Below are 20,023 nucleotides of genomic sequence, written 5' to 3'. Positions count from 1 at the left end.
GCACCGCTGTGCCTCGGTCATATGAGTGCTATTGTGTAATGCTTCCTATCGCTGCACCGTGTGGGTTCACCGGGCACCACTGCGGCCCCACTGCAGCCCCACACTGTGTGGGCCCTGGGAGCTGGTGATGGGCTGCAGGGGGCTGCGTGTGCAAGGACGTAGCGTACCTGGTGGGGAAACGAGCTCTGACCCCACAGCACGGGGCTGTAGTGTTGGGCTTTGAGAGCCATGGATGGAGGTGCCGTTATCTGAGGTCTGAAGTTCGCCTTCAGAAGTTACCTACACATGACGCAGTCTCCCCACCTAGGCTGAGATAAATTACCCGTGGCTGGCAATTAAAAGCCATTTCTTAATTAGCCCCTGCTCACTGTGAGCTCTGAGCGCTCATTGCCTCCCGCACGCCACAGGGACTCATCCTCACCCACCATCACCCCACAGCTGCTCCAGCCCACACTGTGTGGACATTTCCTCCCCTGTGGGGAGAGGTAGACCTGGCCGCCCCAACACGCTCTGTGCTGTCCCTTGGCTTGGTGGCACAGGGCAGGCAGGCAGGCCCATCCCTCGGGGCACTGCGTGGTGATGGCAGTGCCGTACAGGACACAGAACCCTCCTGGACGCACTCAGCAAACACATCTGACATTGTGAAGAGCAAGGAAACCTCACCCTTGGACGCAAGCTAATCTCTGCGGAAACACAAACCCGTTTCTGTTCCAAGCACTGATCCTCCCCATTCTTTCTGTTCCCTGTGCTGGCACCGGACCATTCCCACCACCCCCTGCTCCTGGCACGAGTGCCTGCACATCCTTCGCGAGCCAGAGCCCTGCCCCGCCGCCGAGGTGCTGCTTCCCCGCTGTCCTGTGCACGGGGAGCAGAGCATCGCCCCGCGCACGGACACGGCGGTGCCAGAAGGAGCAGAGCCCTCTGGCCCAGCACGGCGGCTCCGAGAGCTGCAGCTCCATTCGCGGGGCGTTGGTGCCCTCTGCTGAGCAGGAGCGCGGCGGGGAGCACTGCACTCCGCTCCCCACGCACCGAACCTTTCCCGCGTCCTTCGTTTTGCAGCCTTGCACCCCGCAAACTGCATCCTTGCGACCTCACAACTCCGCGTCTCGCGTTCCTGCATCCCCGCATCCCTCTACACGTTATACCCCGTTTGCATCCCTCTCTCCGCAGCCCCAAAGCCCGCATCCTCGCTTCCCCGCAGCGTCCTGTCATCTCTGCATCCACCACTGGGGCGCCTCTCCATCCCCGTACGTGCAGACCCTCCCCCCCCCCAGTGCTCCGTATCTCCCGCGCTCCCAGCATTTCCCCTCCACGCCGCCAGGGGGCGCGGCGACGCGGCGCGGCGAGAGGCGTGGCCTCGGCGGAAGGGGGCGTGGCGAAGAGGGGGCGTGGCGAAGAGGGGGCGTGTCTGCGTGGTGACGCACGGGGGGCGCGTCCCGGCGCGGCGGCGCGGAGCGGTACCGCAGCCATGTACCGGGCCCTGTACAGCTTTCGCTCGGCCGAGCCTAACTCGCTGCCGTTCGCCGCCGGGGAGACGTTCCTGCTGCTGGAGCGCAGCAACCAGCACTGGTGGCTCGTCACGCGGGCCGGCTCCGGGGAGACGGGCTACGCGCCGGCCTCCTACCTCCAGCGGCTGCAGGTGGGCCGGGGGCGGCGGGGCGCGGTGGGCGACGCGGGAGCGCGGAGGGCTGAGCGCGTGCCCGCGTGGGTGCGGCGGCCTGGGAGGGCACGGCCGCGTCGGTGTAAGCCCTTAAGCGGTTTACGGGCGCTTGCGGGGGCCGAGACCTCGTTAAAAGCGCTGGATTGAAAGGCCCGCGGGGGCACCGCTCCGCGCTGCCGCTCCCGCAGTCCCCGCACGCCGTGACGCGGTGTCCGTCGGTCGCTGTGGGCAGCGACCTTCCCCCTGCAGCCCTCCTGCACCGCCCCGCCCTGCTCTTCTGCCTTCCAGGTCTTGCGGGAGAAGCATTTTGCTTTTGATCTGAAGTTCGTCATTCGCGTGATGCTTTGCTCTAGCCCCGGAGGTCGCCTGCCATCTGCTGTGGGTGACCCCGGCGGTCTGTTGGTCGCCCGCTGACCCTGATGTAGAGCTGCTCGCGACCCTGAGCTCAGCATCAGCTTCCCCAGTGCTTTTCCTGCAGCCTCTCGTCTTCATTTGGGGAAGTATCCAGAGCCAGAACTCTCCGAGTGGTGCGTGAGGCAGCAGGAGCCAACGTGCCGTCCTGCAGCTGTGCTGGTGCCCCGTCTGGGTGACTCTGAGCCGAAGTCAACCTGCGGGGCAGAGGGACCCTGCCTGGGGGAGAGCATCCTCTGGCTGAGCTGGCCTATTCGCTGCCTCCTGATCGGTGAGGCTTTAAAAGGGCGCTCACGCCAATTAGTTACAGTCCTTTGCAAGGCTGTTAGTTCCGTCCCAATCGCGGCAGGGAAAATGCAGCTCCTGATTAGCAAGGAGAGCAAGTGGCCAACAGGAGTCACCATTGTAAAGCAGGGCACGGCTGTCAGCAGCACGTCAGCTTCCAGGTGAGCTCCGGCAGCAGCTCGGAGCCCTCATACCGATGCAAGGGAGAGCGTGGGGCTGCTTTCCCGGTGCCACCCACTGCTGGGAGCATCAGCTTCCTTCTCATTTGCAGGTCTGCCCTGTGCTCAGGCCGTGCTGGCTCAGGCTGCATTCCCTGTGTTGGCAGAGCTGTTCTCATTGCTTTGGGTGAGGAGGGGAATGGTCGCTCAGAGCTGTTCTGGTGACAGCATGGACATAAAACGCTCAGCGAGCGCTTTAGGGATGCCTCTGCTCGCTCCATCTTTTTCTGCAGGAACAAACAGGCATGTGATAAAAATAAGACTGCTTCATGCAGCCTAGCAACAACTTGGAGTTCTGCAGCTTAAGCAAACGCACAGAGGCACAGCACAGGTAATCCTGGTTGGACAGGGACAGGGATGGTGTTTTGGGCAGGAGTGACGTGCGAGCTCCCTTTGCTTGCAGGAAACCCCTCCATCGTGATGCATTTGTAGTATTGACACACGCTCTGGACTAACGTGGCTGCTTTTCTACCAGGGTTGCAAATAGATTGGTTCAGCAGCACGTCCTGGAGCTGGTGTGGGTGTGGATGGGTCAGAATGTGAGCAGAAGACAGGTGTGGGCTGTGGCTCTGGACATCTCCTGTGCTGCTGGGGAGCCCGAATCGCCGTGTGTCATCAGTTCCAGATCTGCCACAGCTTGTAATGGGCGTGAGAGCTTAATCAGAGTGCTCACACAGATCCTCAGTAAGCACTTGGACTAAAAATAAAGTTTTATTTTGGAGAAAGAAGCAGCTGGTAGTGCTGTGCAGCTGAGGCTGTGCTTTCTCAATGCACGTAAGGAGTTGAAAGAATGAGGCGTTTTTCTCCAGGCTGTCACAATAAGAGATGCTGTGGTAGCAGAGCTGCTAATGCTTCAAAAATGAAGTTTCATTCTTGAGACTAGACGACGGTCAAGGGAATTAACCATTTCTAATTACTGCAGCTGAAGATTGGACATCTGAGCCAGAAGTTGTGCCATCTTTCACAGTTCTGAGTGATTAAAGTAGAAGTGCACTAATGGTCTTTGGCTTCTGTTTTTGCTTGGTCACGTATCTTCTGGGAGCCATGGCTGTGTGTTCTTCGCACTCAAGATGCTTTGATTAAAAGTAATTAAGAGCTGCCGTGTCAGACCTGAGCTCCCACATCACTGCAGGTCTGGGCCTGTCGGTCCCACTGCTCGGAGTGGCACTGGTTTGGGAAAGGCTTTGGTGGGAGCAGGCAGCATCGTGCTCACTGGCTGACCTAAGAAAATTCCCTGCGAGGTCTGGGGCATATTAATTCCTAAACGGATATTTGTGTCTCTCAGTAGCTGAAACATAGAAAACAGCTGAATCTCTCTGTTAAGGCCTTTAAGAGAGCTCTGTGCAACAGAAACAACCTCTTCTTTTTCTTCCTTTACTGGTATAGCTCAGATGTATGTAAAACTAAGCAGTGTTTTTAAGAGTATCCCAGTTACATTGATTCCCATTCAGTTACTTATCATTCCCATTCAAGATTATGCATGCAGCATGTGAGCTGCCAGTCTGGGCCTTGGAAAGATGATAAAGGGAGAGAAGAACCAGCAGCCTTCACGTGCAACTGCAGCATTAGATAGTCTGTAAGGAAATTAGGCTTATCAGATGCTGATGCCCTTCGTGGTCAGTGCTACAACCAAAATGTTATAAGCTGTGGATTCTGACAGTTCTGTGTGCAGGTGTGTTAGGAGATAGGGAGCAAGGCAAAGTTGCAGCCTGATGCTGAGCCTGTGTGTGCAGATTGCTTTGTTGCATCTGCAGCTAACTTGTGCTCACATCTGAAGGGAAGGAGCTGCTTTCAAGTCTGGCTGTGCGCTGAGATCACACAGCTGTGCCACGAGGCCTGGTAGGGATGATGAAATGGGGTGCAAGGAGCAGGTTGGTCCGTGCCTTGCAGCAGAGAGGAGTGGTGCCAGTGTGTTGCTGGGCCCCAGTCCCTGCTGACAATTCTGTGCTACAGAGCTGCTGGGGGAGGTGTGAAGGGTTTGGGGCCGGGGAGAGGAGTGTGGGGCAGCAAGGCGTGAAGCAAGCAGCCATGAGTACATGGCACCCGCTCCTGGGGGTGGGTTGTTGACTTTTATTGTAGCTAGAAGGGGTCCCACCTGCCATGCATGGGCTGCCCAGCTGAAGCTGGCGTGGACGTGGGCTGTGAGATGCTGCTTCTGTGCCCATGACTGGAAACACCGGCACGCTGATACTGGGCTTTGTTCAGCTGCTCCAGGGGTTCGGTTTGGGAAAGAGGAGGCTGTTAGAGTGTGTGCTAGGTAATGGCAGGCTGTGGGTCGTGTCTCACTAAATCACCGCATCCAGATTCAGAATAGATCGCTTCCCAGTGACAGCTACTAGTTATTTAGTGAGGTAGTGTGCTGTGAGACAAAAATCTGAGGGCAGGCCCCAGCTCCCAGGCTTCTCTTGTATTAGCTAAAAACAAAGGGATGAAGGTGTGGCAAGGCCCGCAAAATAGCGACTCTCCTTTGGGGAAGAGGGGTTTAATGGGGGCAAAAGTGTCCTGAACGCTGTCCTAGCCTTGGGTTTGCTCAGTGGTGCCTGGCTGTGCCTGTCCTGCCCTGCAGGCCTGTGCTCAGCCCCGTGCTGTGAGCAGGAGACCCAAATCGCTGTGACGGATTCCCAAGGTTGGGGGCTCTCTGTCAGTTGAGCTCAGTGCAGCGTGTGCGTGCTCCCAAAAAAGCAGATGGCTGCCTGAAGAGATCAAGCTGAAGCTCCCTGCCAAGCAGGACAAGCCGAACCTCTGCGGCCTCGCAGTCTCGTGTGGTGACAGCTTCGTTTTGGGCGAGCTCAGTGAGCTCTGCGCCCGGTGAGGCTGCTCACAGATGGCCTTTTCCCATCCCCTCCTGAACAAAGAAGAGGTAACGTGATGTGACCGTCCAAGATGAGGCGTGCTATGCCCTGTTCTGTGTCACACTGCATCTCACAGACTGTGGTGCCCTCCTTTCAGCCCTGCTCCTAGGGGAGTGCCCTGCAGCAATGGGTTACTGCTGTCCTTGGATGGAGTTCTGCCTCACCATGTGCCAGCAGCTATCAGGGAAACCCACTCTTCTTAGCATGTGTAAGGAATAATTGCATTAAAACCCAGTACGATGAGCAGGAACAATGAGTGTAAATGTTCTTTACCTACTTAGTGTGTAAGCTTGGGGATTTCCCTGAGTCTTGCAGAGTCAGTGTTTGTAGCTGGAAGCTCTTCCATTTGACACTGTGTACCCTGGAGTGCCGTTCTAAGTGACAAAGTTTTGTCTTTGGAAAAATCACCTTTGTGGCTTTAGGCTAAAAAATCCATCCCCTTTAATGGGTTCTGGACTTGATTTGGAGCACGTCTTTGGCAGCTCAATGACAAGAGGGAACTGCATCATTGAAATTATGAAGTTATTATTACAAGGCCTGCGCAATATAGTTCTTTACATCAGGGATGGAAACAAGCCCAGCCAGCATCCATGTTGGGGAAGCGTAGCTGCGTGTGGGTGGCTGTGCTGTAGCCCCGTGCCAGCTCTGGGGCAGCTTCCACCTTTTCTCTGCCCCATAGTGGTCTCATGCAGTGGAGGGCTTTCCTCTGGGCCCCACTTGTTCTGATGGGGCTGAGCTGAGCCCTGGCCGTCTCGCTTTGAGTGGCCATGAAAGCCTCTCTGGAAGATGTTCATTTTAATTTGTCCTTGCGCTGCTGAGCAAGATGGAAACTGATGAGGGTGAATGGGGCGTGCAAAAAGGTGGATGTGAGGAATCAGTGCTGTAATGAGGTGGATGAGCTGGGGGGAAAGTTTTGTACGTGAGAAGCGAGCAGTCCAACAAATCTAGGTTCCTCTTGTTCATTGCCTTGGGCAGCGAGGAAAACAGGATTGTGGCTGTTCTGCTGCCTTTAGCACCACGTCCTAAGAGCACATTCCCTTCCTGTTCCAATTTCTTCATGTTTTTCGGGGAGCCTGTGTCGTTTTAAGCTGCAAAAGGAGTTGGGATTATAACTTGCAGCTCAAGCAGCAGGCTGGTTTTTTTTTTTCCTGCAGATAGTGTGGGCACTAATGAATTGTTTTTCTTCCGTGACCCACCTCTTGCTTTGCTGTGGGTGAAGTGTCAGCAAATCCAGTTGAACTCTTTAATCTCTAAGAGGGGGGGAAAAACGACTTTAAGCAGCCCCCGTATCTGTTCCTGAGCTGAATTTGGTGATAACAGCGAGTTAGCCTCGTTCCTCTGATAAGCACAGCTCGACTTGCAATTCTCAAGATACTTTTGTAGGTCAGCATGGAAACTGTCACTGTGTCTTCAGTTTTGCAGCCCAGAAAAATCGTGTGTTGTCCACCCCCACCATCTGCTAGTCAAAAAGCAGCTCACAAGGCCACAGGGTCCTAACTTTACAGTTCTGGTGGGTTTGGTGGGGGTTTTTTGGGCTTGTGCCCCACCTTGATGATCACACACATGGCAGTTCTGGTTGTGAGATGCAGCTACAGATCTCCGTGGTGTTTTCCTTCTCTCTTAGCAGGAGTTAACGTTAGCTTTCTCATCGTCCCAGGACAGCTCAATTGTGTCGACTCTCTGAATTTGCTGCGTGTCTCAGCAGTAGCATCCGCTTTACCAGGAATAAATATGCTTGCAGCAGCAGCTCTTAATAAATAAGCACGTTGGCAGGCCTAGGATTTTTTTCTGTGACTAATTAGCATGATCTGCCTCCCAACAGCACAGCCTTGTGTTGTGTATCTCAGCCCTTCCGGTGCCTTTTCATTCACTGTCCTGCACCTGTGCCCTCCATGGTCTTTAAATGGTTCTGGGCCCCAGCAGAACCATCACACAGAAATGATTTTTTTGGAGTCATCTATTTTGGAGAGACTCTGTAAGTGTGCTTGCTGGAATACCATTATCAGGAGAAGTTCTCAGGGATTTCCTTTTCCCTTCTCTCCATCCCTGCTGGTGCCGCAGTGGGATGCCAGCAGAGGAGGCAGCTTCCACTCTGCAAAGTTAGAAATTGAGCATGGCCAAAAATGAAACAAAGAGAGGTGTTTTTCTTAGTGCCCTTGGGATGACTGTGTGAGAGCCACCTGGGAGCTGCACTGAGTCCCACTGAGAGCTGAGGGGCACCTGAAGTGTTGGTTTGGGGCTGCTAACATGTCACAAGCCCTTGAACAGCTTCTCGCACTCACTGCAGTGACTTTCCTTCCACTTTTATATATCCTGTTCTTAACCCTGAGCCTCCTATGGCATACAGACTATATACAGCTTCCTTTTCAGTATGGGTGTTAGCTCTAAAATATGTGTGACTGCATTTTGTTTTGTTTCCCCCTGTGCAGATGCAGTGACCGTTACTCGATCGTGCCTGATGCTGACTTGCATTGCAAACCGTGTGCCTAAAGGATGCTGAGCAGCCAAACCTTAAAGCCAGGGCCCTCTGTCCAAGCTATTTACCCCCAACACACAGCAAGACGTCCCCTGGAGAGCTGTAATAGTGAGAGCTGTGCTCCCCAGAGGAGTTGTGGCCCCGTTGGGCTTCGGTGGCTGTGCCCCTCTGCTGCCTGTAGGGCTTGGCGTGTATAAGGTGCCTGCAGTGCCCTGGTTAGCACGTCTCTTGCCAGGAGCTGTGCTCTGCACTAGCAGGGTTTGCACAACAGAAGCCCTTTCCCCAGCACTCCTTTCTCTTCGTTTCCCATTTGTGCACGCTGTGTGCTCGAGCAGCTGCTGTCAGCGGGAGCGTGGGGCCGGCTTTGTCAGCAGGGCTCAGCCGTGTCTTTGTTTGCTCGCTGCTCGGCAGAGGTGCTGCAGCATGGTGAGGGCCCATCCTATAATCCACGGCAGCCGAGGCAGCATTTTTAAGGTGTGTGTTTAAGTGCTGCAAGGCATAGTAGCAACAGGAGTAAGCGAATGCCATTGTTTCTTGGCTGGCAACCTGGGGACTGAAAGATTCTGATTGGGGCTGCAAAAAGGGGAAGAGAAAGTATGTGAATGTCCAAAGGCAAACCAGGCAGGCTGAGCTCTGTTGTTGTTGTGTGAGCTGCGTGGTTTGCAAGGGGGAACTCACGCCTGTCCGTCGCTGTGCCATGCAGCTGTAGATCAAAGGCCAGCTGGCTTTTTGTAAATCACTGCAGCCACCAGTTCAGTCTGGAAGGATTTCAGTGTGCAGACGGCCGGGCGCTGGGATTGGACTGCGTGTGACCTCAGGGGTGGTGGTGTAGGTCTGTGGTGTGAGCAACAAAGAGCCAGTGTGTGCCTGCGTGTGCCAGCGGTGCAGCTGCGTGAAAACAGGGCTGTCACCGCAGACAAAACTCGGTCTGTCCTCTGTCGTGGTGTTGTGAGGGTGTGATGTGGTGGTGCAGCCCTGCTCGGGTGCTGCCATGTGGCCTTGGCTCGGCACGCAGCCTGCCCTACGCTCGTGGGCCGCTCGGGGTCTCGCAGCTGAGAGACCTCGGAGATCTCGGTGGCTCAGCGCTGGTGCAGCTGTCAACGTGTTCATCTGGAAAAAGCCTTTTGGAAAGGTGTGATTATTCTGGGCTGCTGGGCAAGCTCTTCTGTGTGACTGTGTTTAAACAACACGGGCACTGAGCGGGGTGGTGTCTGCCGGGAAGTGCAGGCGGTGAAGGGTGCGCGCGGGACTGAAGGAAATCGGCAGGTGGCCCCGAGGAGGTCCTCTGTTTGCTCGTGTTATTAGCAAGGAGAGAGGAGATAATGATTTATTGATGCTTCTGTAATTCTCCTCTGCTGGGCTATGAAGGGAGAAATTTGGTTTCCTTTCTGATATTCTGGGATCTAATTGAGATGTAGGGGCTGCCTGGAGGGCAGCTCGTCTGCAGGGCTGCGGGTGCCCCCGTGTCTCAGCTGTGAGGATCTGCCATCTGCACAGCTCAGCGAGTTAATGCTGCGCTGCGATTCGAGCCCTTCTGCCAGGGCTGTGTTAATAGAGGCTTGGGTGGGAAAACACAGGGAAGAGCGTGGCAGCAAAAAGCTGCTTGTCACAGTGCTGTTCCACCAGTGTAAGAATGCCGTGATGTGCAGGAAGGCAGCAGTGCCCGTGGGTTGCTGTGGTGCGGTGGGATGGCAGTGTTATGGGATGGGCAGGGTGGGGAGCGGGGCTTGCTTAGACCGTGGGGACAGCAGCATGAAGGGTGGAATAACATCCTTGACAGGGAGCTGTGGTGCTCAAGGCCGTGGATGGAGCCCTGGGCAGCCTGAGCTGGTGGGGAGCAGGCTGCCCTCAGCACGGGGCTGGAGCTGGGTGAGCTTTAAAATCCTTTCCAACCCAAGCTGCTCTGTGGTTGTAGGAACGTGCTTTCCTTCCCTTCCACTGAAATAATCAGCATGGGCTTTGCTCCATTTCTCTGCTGAGAGCTGTATTAGAGGGCGCAGAGCTCTCCCCGTGGTGGGGCTGCCTGGAGCTGTGTTCTGAGTGCTGGGGTTGGCCTTCACCTGCTACCTTTGTGAATTTGGTAGGTGTGTTTTAACAGACTTGCTTTTGTTTTCTGAAGTTTTCCCCTGTTGCTTTCTCTTTTTTTTTCAACTGCTCTTCCTTAGGATGTATTTTGGTTGGTTTGTTTTCCTATACTTTTCATGCTCAAAGCTGAGGATTGCAGAGGGACCCCATCCCTACCTCGTGTGCATTTCTTTCCCGCCATCTGCAGTTGTTGTTAATTCACTTTTGGGTTGGTAATTAATCAGGGAAGAAATGGTACATTGCAGGTTATCAGAACGCCGTGCTCTAGTGCTGGGGAGCAGCACTCCTGGCCCTGATGGGAGGGACTGCATTCTGCTGCTCTGCAGCCCCTGAGAGGTGGATTCAGGTGCATCCTCGATGAGGCTGCAGGGGTCCCAGGTGTGGAAGCATGCTTCTTCTCGTGCCCCTTCAGTGCAGCTCTTCCCAGCTTCCTGCTGCGTGTTGGGCATTTCTTGTTTCAAGGCCGGCGCGTATCTCAGCCGAGCTGGCTGGCAGGAGGATTAAGTGTTGCCAAGACAGTTTGGGTGTGGGGATTTGAAAAAGCCACCAAGTTGCAAAACAATCAGCAGGAAGAAAACAAACAAAAATGCACACACGGAGCAGAGCGACTCTGAAGTGACATCTGTGACATCTGTGGCTGTGTGCCTGCCCCAGGGGTGAGAGCAGCAGGAGCTGGGCTGTGCTGCCATCCCTCCCGCTGTAAGTCCAGCAGTACATAAGTCACAGCTGAAGTGATAGGCTAACAGGTGGGCTGCTGCATTTTGCAGGTGCTGGAGCAAGATGTGGTCCTCCAGTCCATCGACCGTGCCATTGAGGCTGTGCACAATGCCGCCATGAAGAACGGAGGGAAATACAACCTGGAGCAGAGGGATGTCCTGCAGTGAGTGGGCAGTGTGACACGAGGGCATGGGCTGTTCCTGGGGGTGGAGTTGGCTGTTACCTGTGTCCCCTTGCTGCAAGGTGCTGTGCCCAGAGAGCTTTCCAGTGCTGTTGCTGATTGCTCCTGAGGCTTCAGTGCATCATGAGGATAGTGCTCCTGTCTTGCCACCCTCAGTATGTACAAAGGAAGAAGAAGCTGCAGGCATACAGGAGAAATCCTGAACCTCTCGGGCTGTTTTCTCCTCTCTGCCAGCCAGCAGTTGTAGTGGTGGTTGGCTGTGTGGCACAGGGCCCTTAAAGCGTTCTCAAATAATTGCTTGTGAGGAGAATTTTATGTTTTTCCTCCTCTGACACCTCGCCCTCTGCACCGAGGCATGCTGGTTTAATCTCAGCTGAACAGTGATTCTAAAGTGCAGGCAATTTCTGGAGCTTGCAATGCAATATGTGACTCTCCCTTGAGGAAGAGACATTTTTCTCCCATGAAGCGATGAATAAATCATGGGCTTCTTGCAAAGCTTCTTCCTTCCTCCCCTAGAAGTGCTTCCTTAGTCATTAATGAAACCGGCATCAGCGTTCGGAGTAATATAACCCATTCCGGTACACGTAACCCCAAAGCAATACATCATGTCACCCCCTTCCTCGAGCTTTGCCCTTCCTGATGTCATCGTTCCTTTTCAGAAAACTGATCCATCACCGGAAGGAGACCGTGTCCCGCAAGAGTCACTCTCCCACCCCTCAGGGGATGGTGATGACCCAGTCCTCCAGCGACCACCACCTGGACGCGGCGCGGCAGCCCAACGGCGTGTGCAGGACGGGGTACGAGCGGCACCACAGCCTCCCAAACACAGAGTTCGAGGAGGAGGATGAGGGCCCCTATCAGGTAACAGCAGCTGGGTGCCTTTGAGTTGCTCTTTCAGCGGGATAATGCTGCTTGGCTTGTTTAATAAGGCCCTTTGTAGCTGGAGGCCCAGACCAAGTGCTGTGCTGCTTGCCCAGGGCTATGGCAGCGTGTGCCTGGGTGCAGTGAGCCGACCCTGTGCGCTGTCCATGAAACCTGGAGCTGTCCCTCTGTTGCTTACTCTGACTGGGATCCTTGAGATTCCAAGGCCCTGTAGTGCAGGCTCCGCTCTAGATGGAGTGACTGTTACCTGAGGTCCTTCCAAATGAGTGTGAACTCTTTGCAGATTGATGCTGACATGAGCCACAGAGCTTCCTCCACGTACTCAGCACTGCTTTGTTTCCCCCTTCTCAAGTCTGCACAGTGATATCTTTGGTTCTTAAGTGTTTATCTGCTGTGGGTGCCAGTGTTTACTGCTTAAACCATGAAGAAACAAAGACCCTGCTTTGTCTGAATGCTTCTTGTCATGATAAATTGAAGGTAGGATGCAGGGAGCATGATTTATATGTTAAAAAGCAAACTGCTGTAAGTGTTATACAGTTCCAAGGTTACTGCGTGGCGTCGGTGAGGCTCCAGCAAAGTGTCCAAGGACGAGGACGGATGCAGCAGTTGTTCAGGGAGAGTGATGTGGGCGATTATGCTGTGTGGGTACAGCTGTGTTTTAGGGCTAAAGGCTAAGCAGGGCTGAGCACAGAGATTTGTTTCTCCTATAGATGAGCGTGTACTCTGTAGTTCATCTTCATCTCCACGCGATTATCTGAGATAGGCAGTGCTTATAAGGCACTGATACACTGTCACTGCAGCAGATGAGGCTGCTTTTGCACATAAAGAATTGCAAGTTCCCAGAGTGGAAGGGTAGCTCGAGCTCTGGTGGAATGCAGCAGTCCCTACGAACTCCATTTTTCTTTGGGCAGCCAAACCAGCTCCATTCTCAAGGCTCTGTGTTATAAGCTCAGGAAATGGAGCACCTGAAGACCCTTTCACCACGCTGATCTCTGTCTGCTCTGTGCTTTGGTTGCTTGCAGGACAGACCCGTTGGCTAACAGAGCTGTTTCTGTCTGATGACACCGAGGATGCAGCCAGAAAGGTTCCAGCTTAGCCCTGTGCTGAAAGGGCTTGCTGAGGTTATAGCCGCTCAGCAGAGGGGTTTCCTGTATGCTTTGGAAGTAGGAAATGGAGGAAACATCACTGCTTTCTTCCTCTATATCTGGTTGTGCAGCTGTCTGAGAGACCTGCTGAAATGTAAATTTCCTCAGCAACTCCAGAAGAGCAGAAGTCGGGACGTGTTTTTCACTGGGTGCATTTTATTTTTGCATATGAAAACTTGAACCGAATTTGAAGTGCAAACTTCCTCTTGGTAGCTTTGTTCCCTGGAGGCTGAACTGGTTGCATGGTGTGGAGGTGGCACCGTGCTGAGTCTCTGCTCCCTTCCCACGGCAGCACAGGGTGAAAGGTGCTTCCTCCGTTCTCTCCTCCTTCCCTTGGGCTTTTGCTGCTGCCCATCCTGTGCTGAAACCCTGGTACATGGAGCCAGAGGGGGGATGGTCATCTGTCACTCCTGTGTCTGGCAGTGAAATGCACTCAGTGCTTCACATTCCCCCTCTCTGGGGCTCTCTGCGTGGGGCTGGAGAGCCGCCTGCGTGAGGCTATGCAGGGCTCTGCACTCACATCAGTTCTGCATCTTTTGATTTAGACACGAATCTGCAGTAGTTGTGTCGAACTCGTGTGGTAAATTTGAAAGGGAGAGTGAAGCCCTGGAAATACTCCAAAACATCCCAGCCCTGTCAGCCTCCAAATAATGTCCCGCTGCTGCTCCGAGCTCCATGCCTGCCTGCTAAATCTGCTCGTGTAATTGTGGCTGTGCCACGCCACGTAGCCCTGACCTGAGTTATCTGCTGCTTTGCCTTTAACACAGCTGAGCGTGCTGCGTGTTGGAGCAGCCCTGCATTGTTCAGTCCCTCCTCATCTGCTTTGGTGCTCTCAGCTGTGCAGGCTCTTTTTGGACCAGTGTGGGTCATTTTTAAAGGGCGGGCACCTTACTCTGTGGATTCCAGCCAGTTCTGGGTGCTCGTGTCACGTAGCATTTCATGCAGATAAGGATGGGAGCTGGATTGACAATAGCAGCAGGGCTCAGCCTGGGGGTTTGCAGCAGTACCTCAGTGTACTCAGCGAGCTAAAGGCTCTTGGAAAGGAGTGACCTGTTGTGTGGCATTCTGTACACTTTTCCTCCTCATTGTTCTGGAGCCATTCAAAATAGAGACTTCTCAGGCCTCTGTTTCCATTTCTTGCTGCCCTGCACACCTGGGCTGTGACACACTGCTCCCTCTGCCCAGCTCATGGGAAAACTCCTCTTCCAGGACTAGAGAAACCTAGAAAATCCTCACTGTGTGATGGTCCCAGTGCCTCTGTAGCAGATTCCAGCTGGTCCCAGCCTGGTCTGTCAGGGATGTTCAGCCATCACCTCCTTCCTTTTCTCATTCAAAGCCGAATGGTTTTGTTGCACGCAGCAGCTGTAGTACCCCATAAAAACAGAGCCACGTTGTAGGTAACCAGCTGCTGAAACACAGCAGCCCCATGAGACACCCAGAACTGTGTCTCCTGACCTGGCGTTGGGATAACGAGGCAGTGTGCTCCTTAGTCCCCCTATGGATTTTGCTGTAGGTCACATAGAATTGCATGGAGGGTCTGCTCTATTTTTTCCCTCCTGCATGAGCAGGAATAGTGATGAGAGCGTGGAAAAGGCATTTACACATCGCCAGTCCTTGGCTTTGTCTTTCTGCAAGGGTATTTGTGGCTGATGTAATGGATCTCTCCAGAAGAGTGCCTAAATACACGCTCTGTTTGCAGCCTCTGTGGAGCTATTGAGAGTAATGTAAAGCCATAGTGAGTGTGTGGGATTGTGCTGGGAAGAAAGGAGGAGTAAACGCTTGACAGGTCTACACGACGTGTGCTGTGTGCTGCTGAATGCAGCAATTAAACAGGGGCTGCTCCTCCTGTCACAGGGAGGGGATGGAGCGGCTGTGAGTCCTGCTTTGTTCTTCTAGGAAGCTGCCTATTAATAATCCGTCCTCCTGAGAAAACTTCCCAGAATGGCGAGAGAGATGTGAGGGCAGATTTACGTGCAAGGAAGAAGGTTTCATAACAGAATGTCTTTATTGCCTGCCTCCTTTGATTGCTGTGAAATCTCTCCTTGCAGATCCCGCCGCAGCCCCGACGTGCCGCTCCCATCACTCCCCCACCTCCAGAGAAACGCAAGAATGCACAGATGGCCGCGCCCCTTAAAAGTAAGGGCGACATTTGGGGTCGTGGGTGAGAAACCTTGCATTTTTCCCACTGCAAGGGGCCTGGCAGCCTGACACGGTCATCGAGGTATGGCTGGCATCCTCCTGCCTGGGAATTCAGCGGAGGGACTTTATCAGGGCTGTGCACTGCTTCACCAGGGGGAGCTCACTGGCAGTGCTTCTGGGTCAGGGCCAGGTCCGCTTTTGGCTTCCAGTCCATCACGTGCTTTCTTTGTACAGTGGTTGAATGAGATTTCCACAAAATCAGTTGGTCTCTGTGTGAAGTGGGAATGATGCGGAGGGCACAGCTATGTGTGCCCTGCTTGTGGGGCCTCTGAGCAGAGCAGGACCATGGGGCCAGCACAGGAGCTCCTCCACACTCAGCACAGTGGGGCTGGAGGGGATACAAGCAGTCATGCTGCTGGTTTGCTGCCAGCCTGTGCTGTGATGAGTACACAGTTGATGGCACATGGCCTGTGTCAAGCTCACCCATGTTCCCCGATGAGAAGTAGGGTGGATCTGATGAGGTGTAGTAGTGGATGGAAACCTGGGGCTGGCACTGGCTCCCTGAATGATATTGAGCCATTTTCACTGTGGTAGTGGGAATTCACAAAGGGCAGTTCTGTTGAACTCGTTATCTTGATTTAATGAAACGTGGTGAGGAAGAAGGAAAAAGAGGGATGCTGAGCCCCCGTGGGAGGGAGGGGGCCTTTCTGCACAGCTCGTGCTTGCTGTGAGATGGAGCCCTCCTCCCAGAAACAAAGGGCAGGAGTTGGGGGCAGCATGGGATTGAGGTTGGCTGCAGAGCAGGTTGCACAGTGGGAGACACATGGTAGATGTTCTGCGTGGCTGCCCTGCCAGTCACTTGGTGCCAGAGAAGGGTATGTGCCCCAAAGGCAAGGGGAGCTTCCTGGGGACAAGCATTTGTATCAAGAACAATAAAAACCTACAGCAAAGCCAAACCAGACCCTGTAAGTCTGCAGGAATACTTGTGCAGAGCGAAGATGCCTTCCCTGAGAGCCAGGCTCCCTGTCACGTGTTCTCCACCAGAGCCACCATCAGCTGCTCTCTCCCAGCTCTAGGTGAAGTAGTCCCAGTGTCTGCCCAAGTAAATGTCTATCTTTGCAGTCAGGGAAGGAGTCGGGAATGTTTTTGCCCCAAGAAGCTACTGGGCAAAGTTTGGTACAAGTATGTGTTAGGCTGGATGCTGGGAAACAAAAATCCTAATGTCTCTTCGGTTGGCTGCAGTGGATTTTTTCCTAGGAAAGTCAGGCAGCTAGAGTGAGGCAGCACTGGAGAAGCATGTAGAAGAAGAGCAGAAAGTTCGGTGGCTCGTGATAGCAGCATGTGCCAGTGGGGCTGTGAGCTAATGCTCAGGAGTGCTGAGAAGGAGGGACTGCAGATGCACGTCAGCCAAACATTTCCCTGCTCAGTGCTGGCTGCTGTGTGCAGTCGGTGCCACAGGGAGAGGTCTGGGCAGGAGGGAGATGCTGGCAGCTCCCTGTGCCAGCACGGGTCCTGCAGGCAGTGGTATTCAAAGCGATGGCTCATATCCTGAGTGCAGGAGAAAGGCCCTTGCTGTGCCATGGGGAAAAGGCTTCCGTCCTTAGTCCTGTTTCTTCCTCCCATCCCCGGTGTGGAACACTAAGCCCTTTGAAGGATATTCATCTCAACAGAGCAGTTTTCCCCTTCTAAAGAGGTGATTGTGTGGGAATGCTCCGGAGGGAACTCGGTACAATTTTGCTTTGAGATAAGTGAGGCAGGAAGAGGAGTTAAGCTGCTCTGGTGCATGCACAATGAGCCTTTTAATGGACCGCGCCGTAGCAATTTGTTTGTTCTTTTTCTCTTTGATGCTGTTGCTAAGGCATTTTAATCGTTCCCTTTCAGGCGCTGTTGAAATCATCCCCGGGTCAGCTTCCAGCGCCTCCTCGGTGAGCACCACGTCCCTGGACACCCTGTACAGCCCTTCCTCCGCCTCGGACGCCGCCTCCAGCCCTGCCGCCACGCCTCCGCCCGTGCCCAGCCGCAGCGTGCACACCACCATCACGCGGAACCTGGACAGCGGCTCCGCGGCCCACTCCCGCTACGCGGCTTCCCCGAAGGACGGGGCTAGCAAATCTCCCCAGGCCAAGCGGGCTGCCCCGGCGCCGCCGTCCGAAGTGGGGGCCCTAAGGCCCCATGCTGCAGATGGGGAGAAGACTCTGCAGGGCAAGAAAGCTGCCCCAGCAGCTGCCACGAACCTGGATGCGTTCAGCTCTCTCTGTCTCGAAGATAAGAAGGCGGCCGCGGGGGAGGCGGTGCCACCGGAGCCCAGTGGGCTGGTGGCAGCTGTCCCCAAGACCATAGGGGCTGAACTGATTGAGTTGGTGCGCAGGAACACCCACCTCAGCTACGAGCTGTCCCGCGTGGCCATTGGCGTGGTCATCGGCCACATCCAGACCTTGGTCCCAGCGACCAGCAGCATCATGGAGCAGATCCTCATCTCTGTGGTGGAGAGCAAGGTAATGCGTGCAGGGCTCTGCTGGCTGGGTGCTGCCGAGGGCCTGGGTAGCACAGTGAGCACAACACGAGTTCCCTCCTGATGTTTGGGATGGGAGGTGCAGGAAGATGGCAGAGGGAAGGTGCTGGCTGGGGGTAAACAGCTAGAGGCCGAGGGCTCAGGGTTGTTGTTAATCCATGCAAACTTGAATGGTAGGAACATAATTGTTGGAAAGTCTGCTCAGCATCTAGTGCAGCCATCAGCCCATCACCACCATGCCTCGTGGAGGCATTAAGGTTGGAAGGACCACTATGGTCATCTAGTAAGGGATGCAAAGAGCTATTAAAGAACCCGAGAGAGATTTAAAAAGGAAATTAATAGAAGGGCAAGGAGCTTGCCATCAAAGAGTGGGGAAGAACCTAGAGAGGACACGTTGATATGTAAAATGAATTAGCTCTACCTGTGTGGAAGCACAAAGGGGAAGGAGAACTGTTCCAGCTCATGGCTGTGGCAGAAAGATGGATTGGGACTGAAGCAAATCAGCAGGCTTGCTCTCCTTGCTTCTTTTTTCCCTGACACGTGGCATTGGCCATAGCTGTGAAAGCTCACGGAGAGCCATTGTGGTGGTGTAAAATCAGAAAGAAATCGATGGTGACTTTTTCACAAGGTGTTTTCTGCTTTGAGTGCTACAAATAGAAGCTGCAGAAAATGGAGCCTTAGCAACATGTGCCATTTAATAAAAGCACTTTATAAAGTAAGGCATTTTCTTCTACTGTGCTGCACGTACTCTTCAGCATGCCGATGTGCAGTGCACATCTGCAGGTATTCTTTCTTGACTGCGGAGCACCCAAAGCCTGCATTGCCTGGCTTGGTCCTTCATCAAAACAAAGAGGACTGTTTTTTTTCCAGGGAGATTCTGTTATTCTCCAACACACTGAGCTCTGTTTGCTTCTTTTCAACCACCAAAGAGTAAAGAGTGTTTCTTTCATCCACTGCAGGAGGAGAATTATCTTGGCCTTGTTGTAAGCCTTGTACCAAATGATCACATGCCCCTCCTTCCTCTGTTACAGTCACACGAGGGGGGAGATAAAGGAGTGCTTCGTGCAGTAGTTGTTCAGTTGTGTCACTGAACGTGCCTGGCTCTGTGAGCATCGTGTAATGGCACAGGTTGTTACTGCGGACTTTGTGCTGTCGTTGTACCAAATCATTCCATCGTCTCTGGGGTTCCCATGCAGAATTGTTGCTGAGTCGTCTGTTCTAGGTCAAGGGCGCTTTGTCTTTTGTTTGTAACTTCTGAAATCCCCCTGCACCCCACGCCATGCAAATATTGGCTGTTGCTTCTTCTGCACATTTTTTTCAAGGTTGTTTTTTCCTTTTTTCTTTTCCATCAGTGAGATATCGCCCTTGATTCAAACTTGGCTCTGCTTACAGCAGATACTGTACCTGCTTCAACCTCCTATCCTGCAGTCTTTAATTAGTTGCATCCCTCCTGCTCTTGTTCCAGTCCTAATTTGAAGTCAGATCACTGGTTTACTGAATCAATCTCAGAATCCATTACCTTGCTCTTATTCCCAGTGCACTCTGAAGGTGGAAGTGCCGTGCCATTTCCTTTTTACTTACACTGCTCCTCATCTGCCAGGTGCTTTCCTAAAGGTGGGAGGGGAGGGAGAGAAGAGCCTGGGGTAGCATCGCACTCTCTCTTCCACTTTGTTCTCGAGTTTGGCTGTACTTGAAGCCACAAATGCTTCTCCAGGGTTTCTCTTTCCTTCTGAGGGAGCTCTGGCCACCCGCAGCTCCCCATGGTGTCATACAGGCAGGGTCTGCTGTTAAATCTCAACTGTGCCTTCCTGCCTTCGTTATCTGCTCAGCAAATGTTATGTAATGAGCAGCCCCGACAAGAATGCTTTAATTATATAATTGAACCACTGAATCAAGGTCTTAATTAGTTCACACCCCAAATACCACAAAGCAAATTACCAGCAATCCTGGCTCTAATAAAGCAGATGAAACATTGCAGTTAATAAACTCGGAGCCGTTCTCCCCAGAAGGCCGTGGGGTTCCTGATGTGCAGAAGGCTGCGTGCCCCTTCGCTTGGCACAGCCCTGGCTGTGCTGCCCTGTGTCAATGGCTGCAATTGTGTGATCCAGAAAAAACTTGGGTGCAAGTTCCTATGGCTTTGGGAGCGTTGGCTTTAGGTGATGACAAGCGGTACGCAAGAAGGGGTGCAGCTTGTTTGAGTGAGGCTTCTTGGGTTCTTTAGCATCCTCAGAAGCCAGCCAGAGCTCCAACAGGGTGGTGACAGCTTGGATTTAAAGACTTCGACTGCGTACCAGTCCTGGCACCTATTTTTGAGGGCAGGAGTCCAATTTGATCATTCACTGCACTTGTCTGTGCAAGGAAAGGAGGGGGAGTAGAGGCTCAGCAAGTATAAAAGCTGAAATAATGGCCGTGTCTTTGCTGCCAGCTCTTGACTGAATGAGGTCGGCTGCAAAGACTGCG

At 53.6% G+C, this 20,023-nt stretch overlaps 1 protein-coding gene across 2 annotated transcripts in view; it reads left to right on the top strand.

The window, feature by feature from the left end:
* The first annotated feature begins 1,438 nt into the window (after nucleotides 1-1,438).
* The window catches only part of NCKIPSD (NCK interacting protein with SH3 domain), a 30,880-nt gene continuing 12,295 nt past the window's right edge, over nucleotides 1,439-20,023 (top strand). For both annotated transcript variants that reach the window (XM_065749804.1, XM_065749803.1), the window contains exons 1-5: nucleotides 1,439-1,639; nucleotides 10,755-10,867; nucleotides 11,545-11,746; nucleotides 14,961-15,048; nucleotides 16,933-17,546. In XM_065749804.1, coding sequence (XP_065605876.1) covers nucleotides 1,469-1,639; nucleotides 10,755-10,867; nucleotides 11,545-11,746; nucleotides 14,961-15,048; nucleotides 16,933-17,546 — 1,188 coding nt within the window. In that variant the 5' untranslated portion in view covers nucleotides 1,439-1,468. The remainder of the gene's footprint in view (nucleotides 1,640-10,754; nucleotides 10,868-11,544; nucleotides 11,747-14,960; nucleotides 15,049-16,932; nucleotides 17,547-20,023) is intronic.

The sequence above is a fragment of the Cyrtonyx montezumae genome, unplaced genomic scaffold (assembly GCF_038088225.1).
Source record: "Cyrtonyx montezumae isolate F1298 unplaced genomic scaffold, pur_monq_1.0 scaffold_6, whole genome shotgun sequence".
Classification (NCBI taxonomy): Eukaryota; Metazoa; Chordata; class Aves; order Galliformes; family Odontophoridae; genus Cyrtonyx; species Cyrtonyx montezumae.
This window is presented reverse-complemented; position numbering and strand designations above follow the sequence as displayed.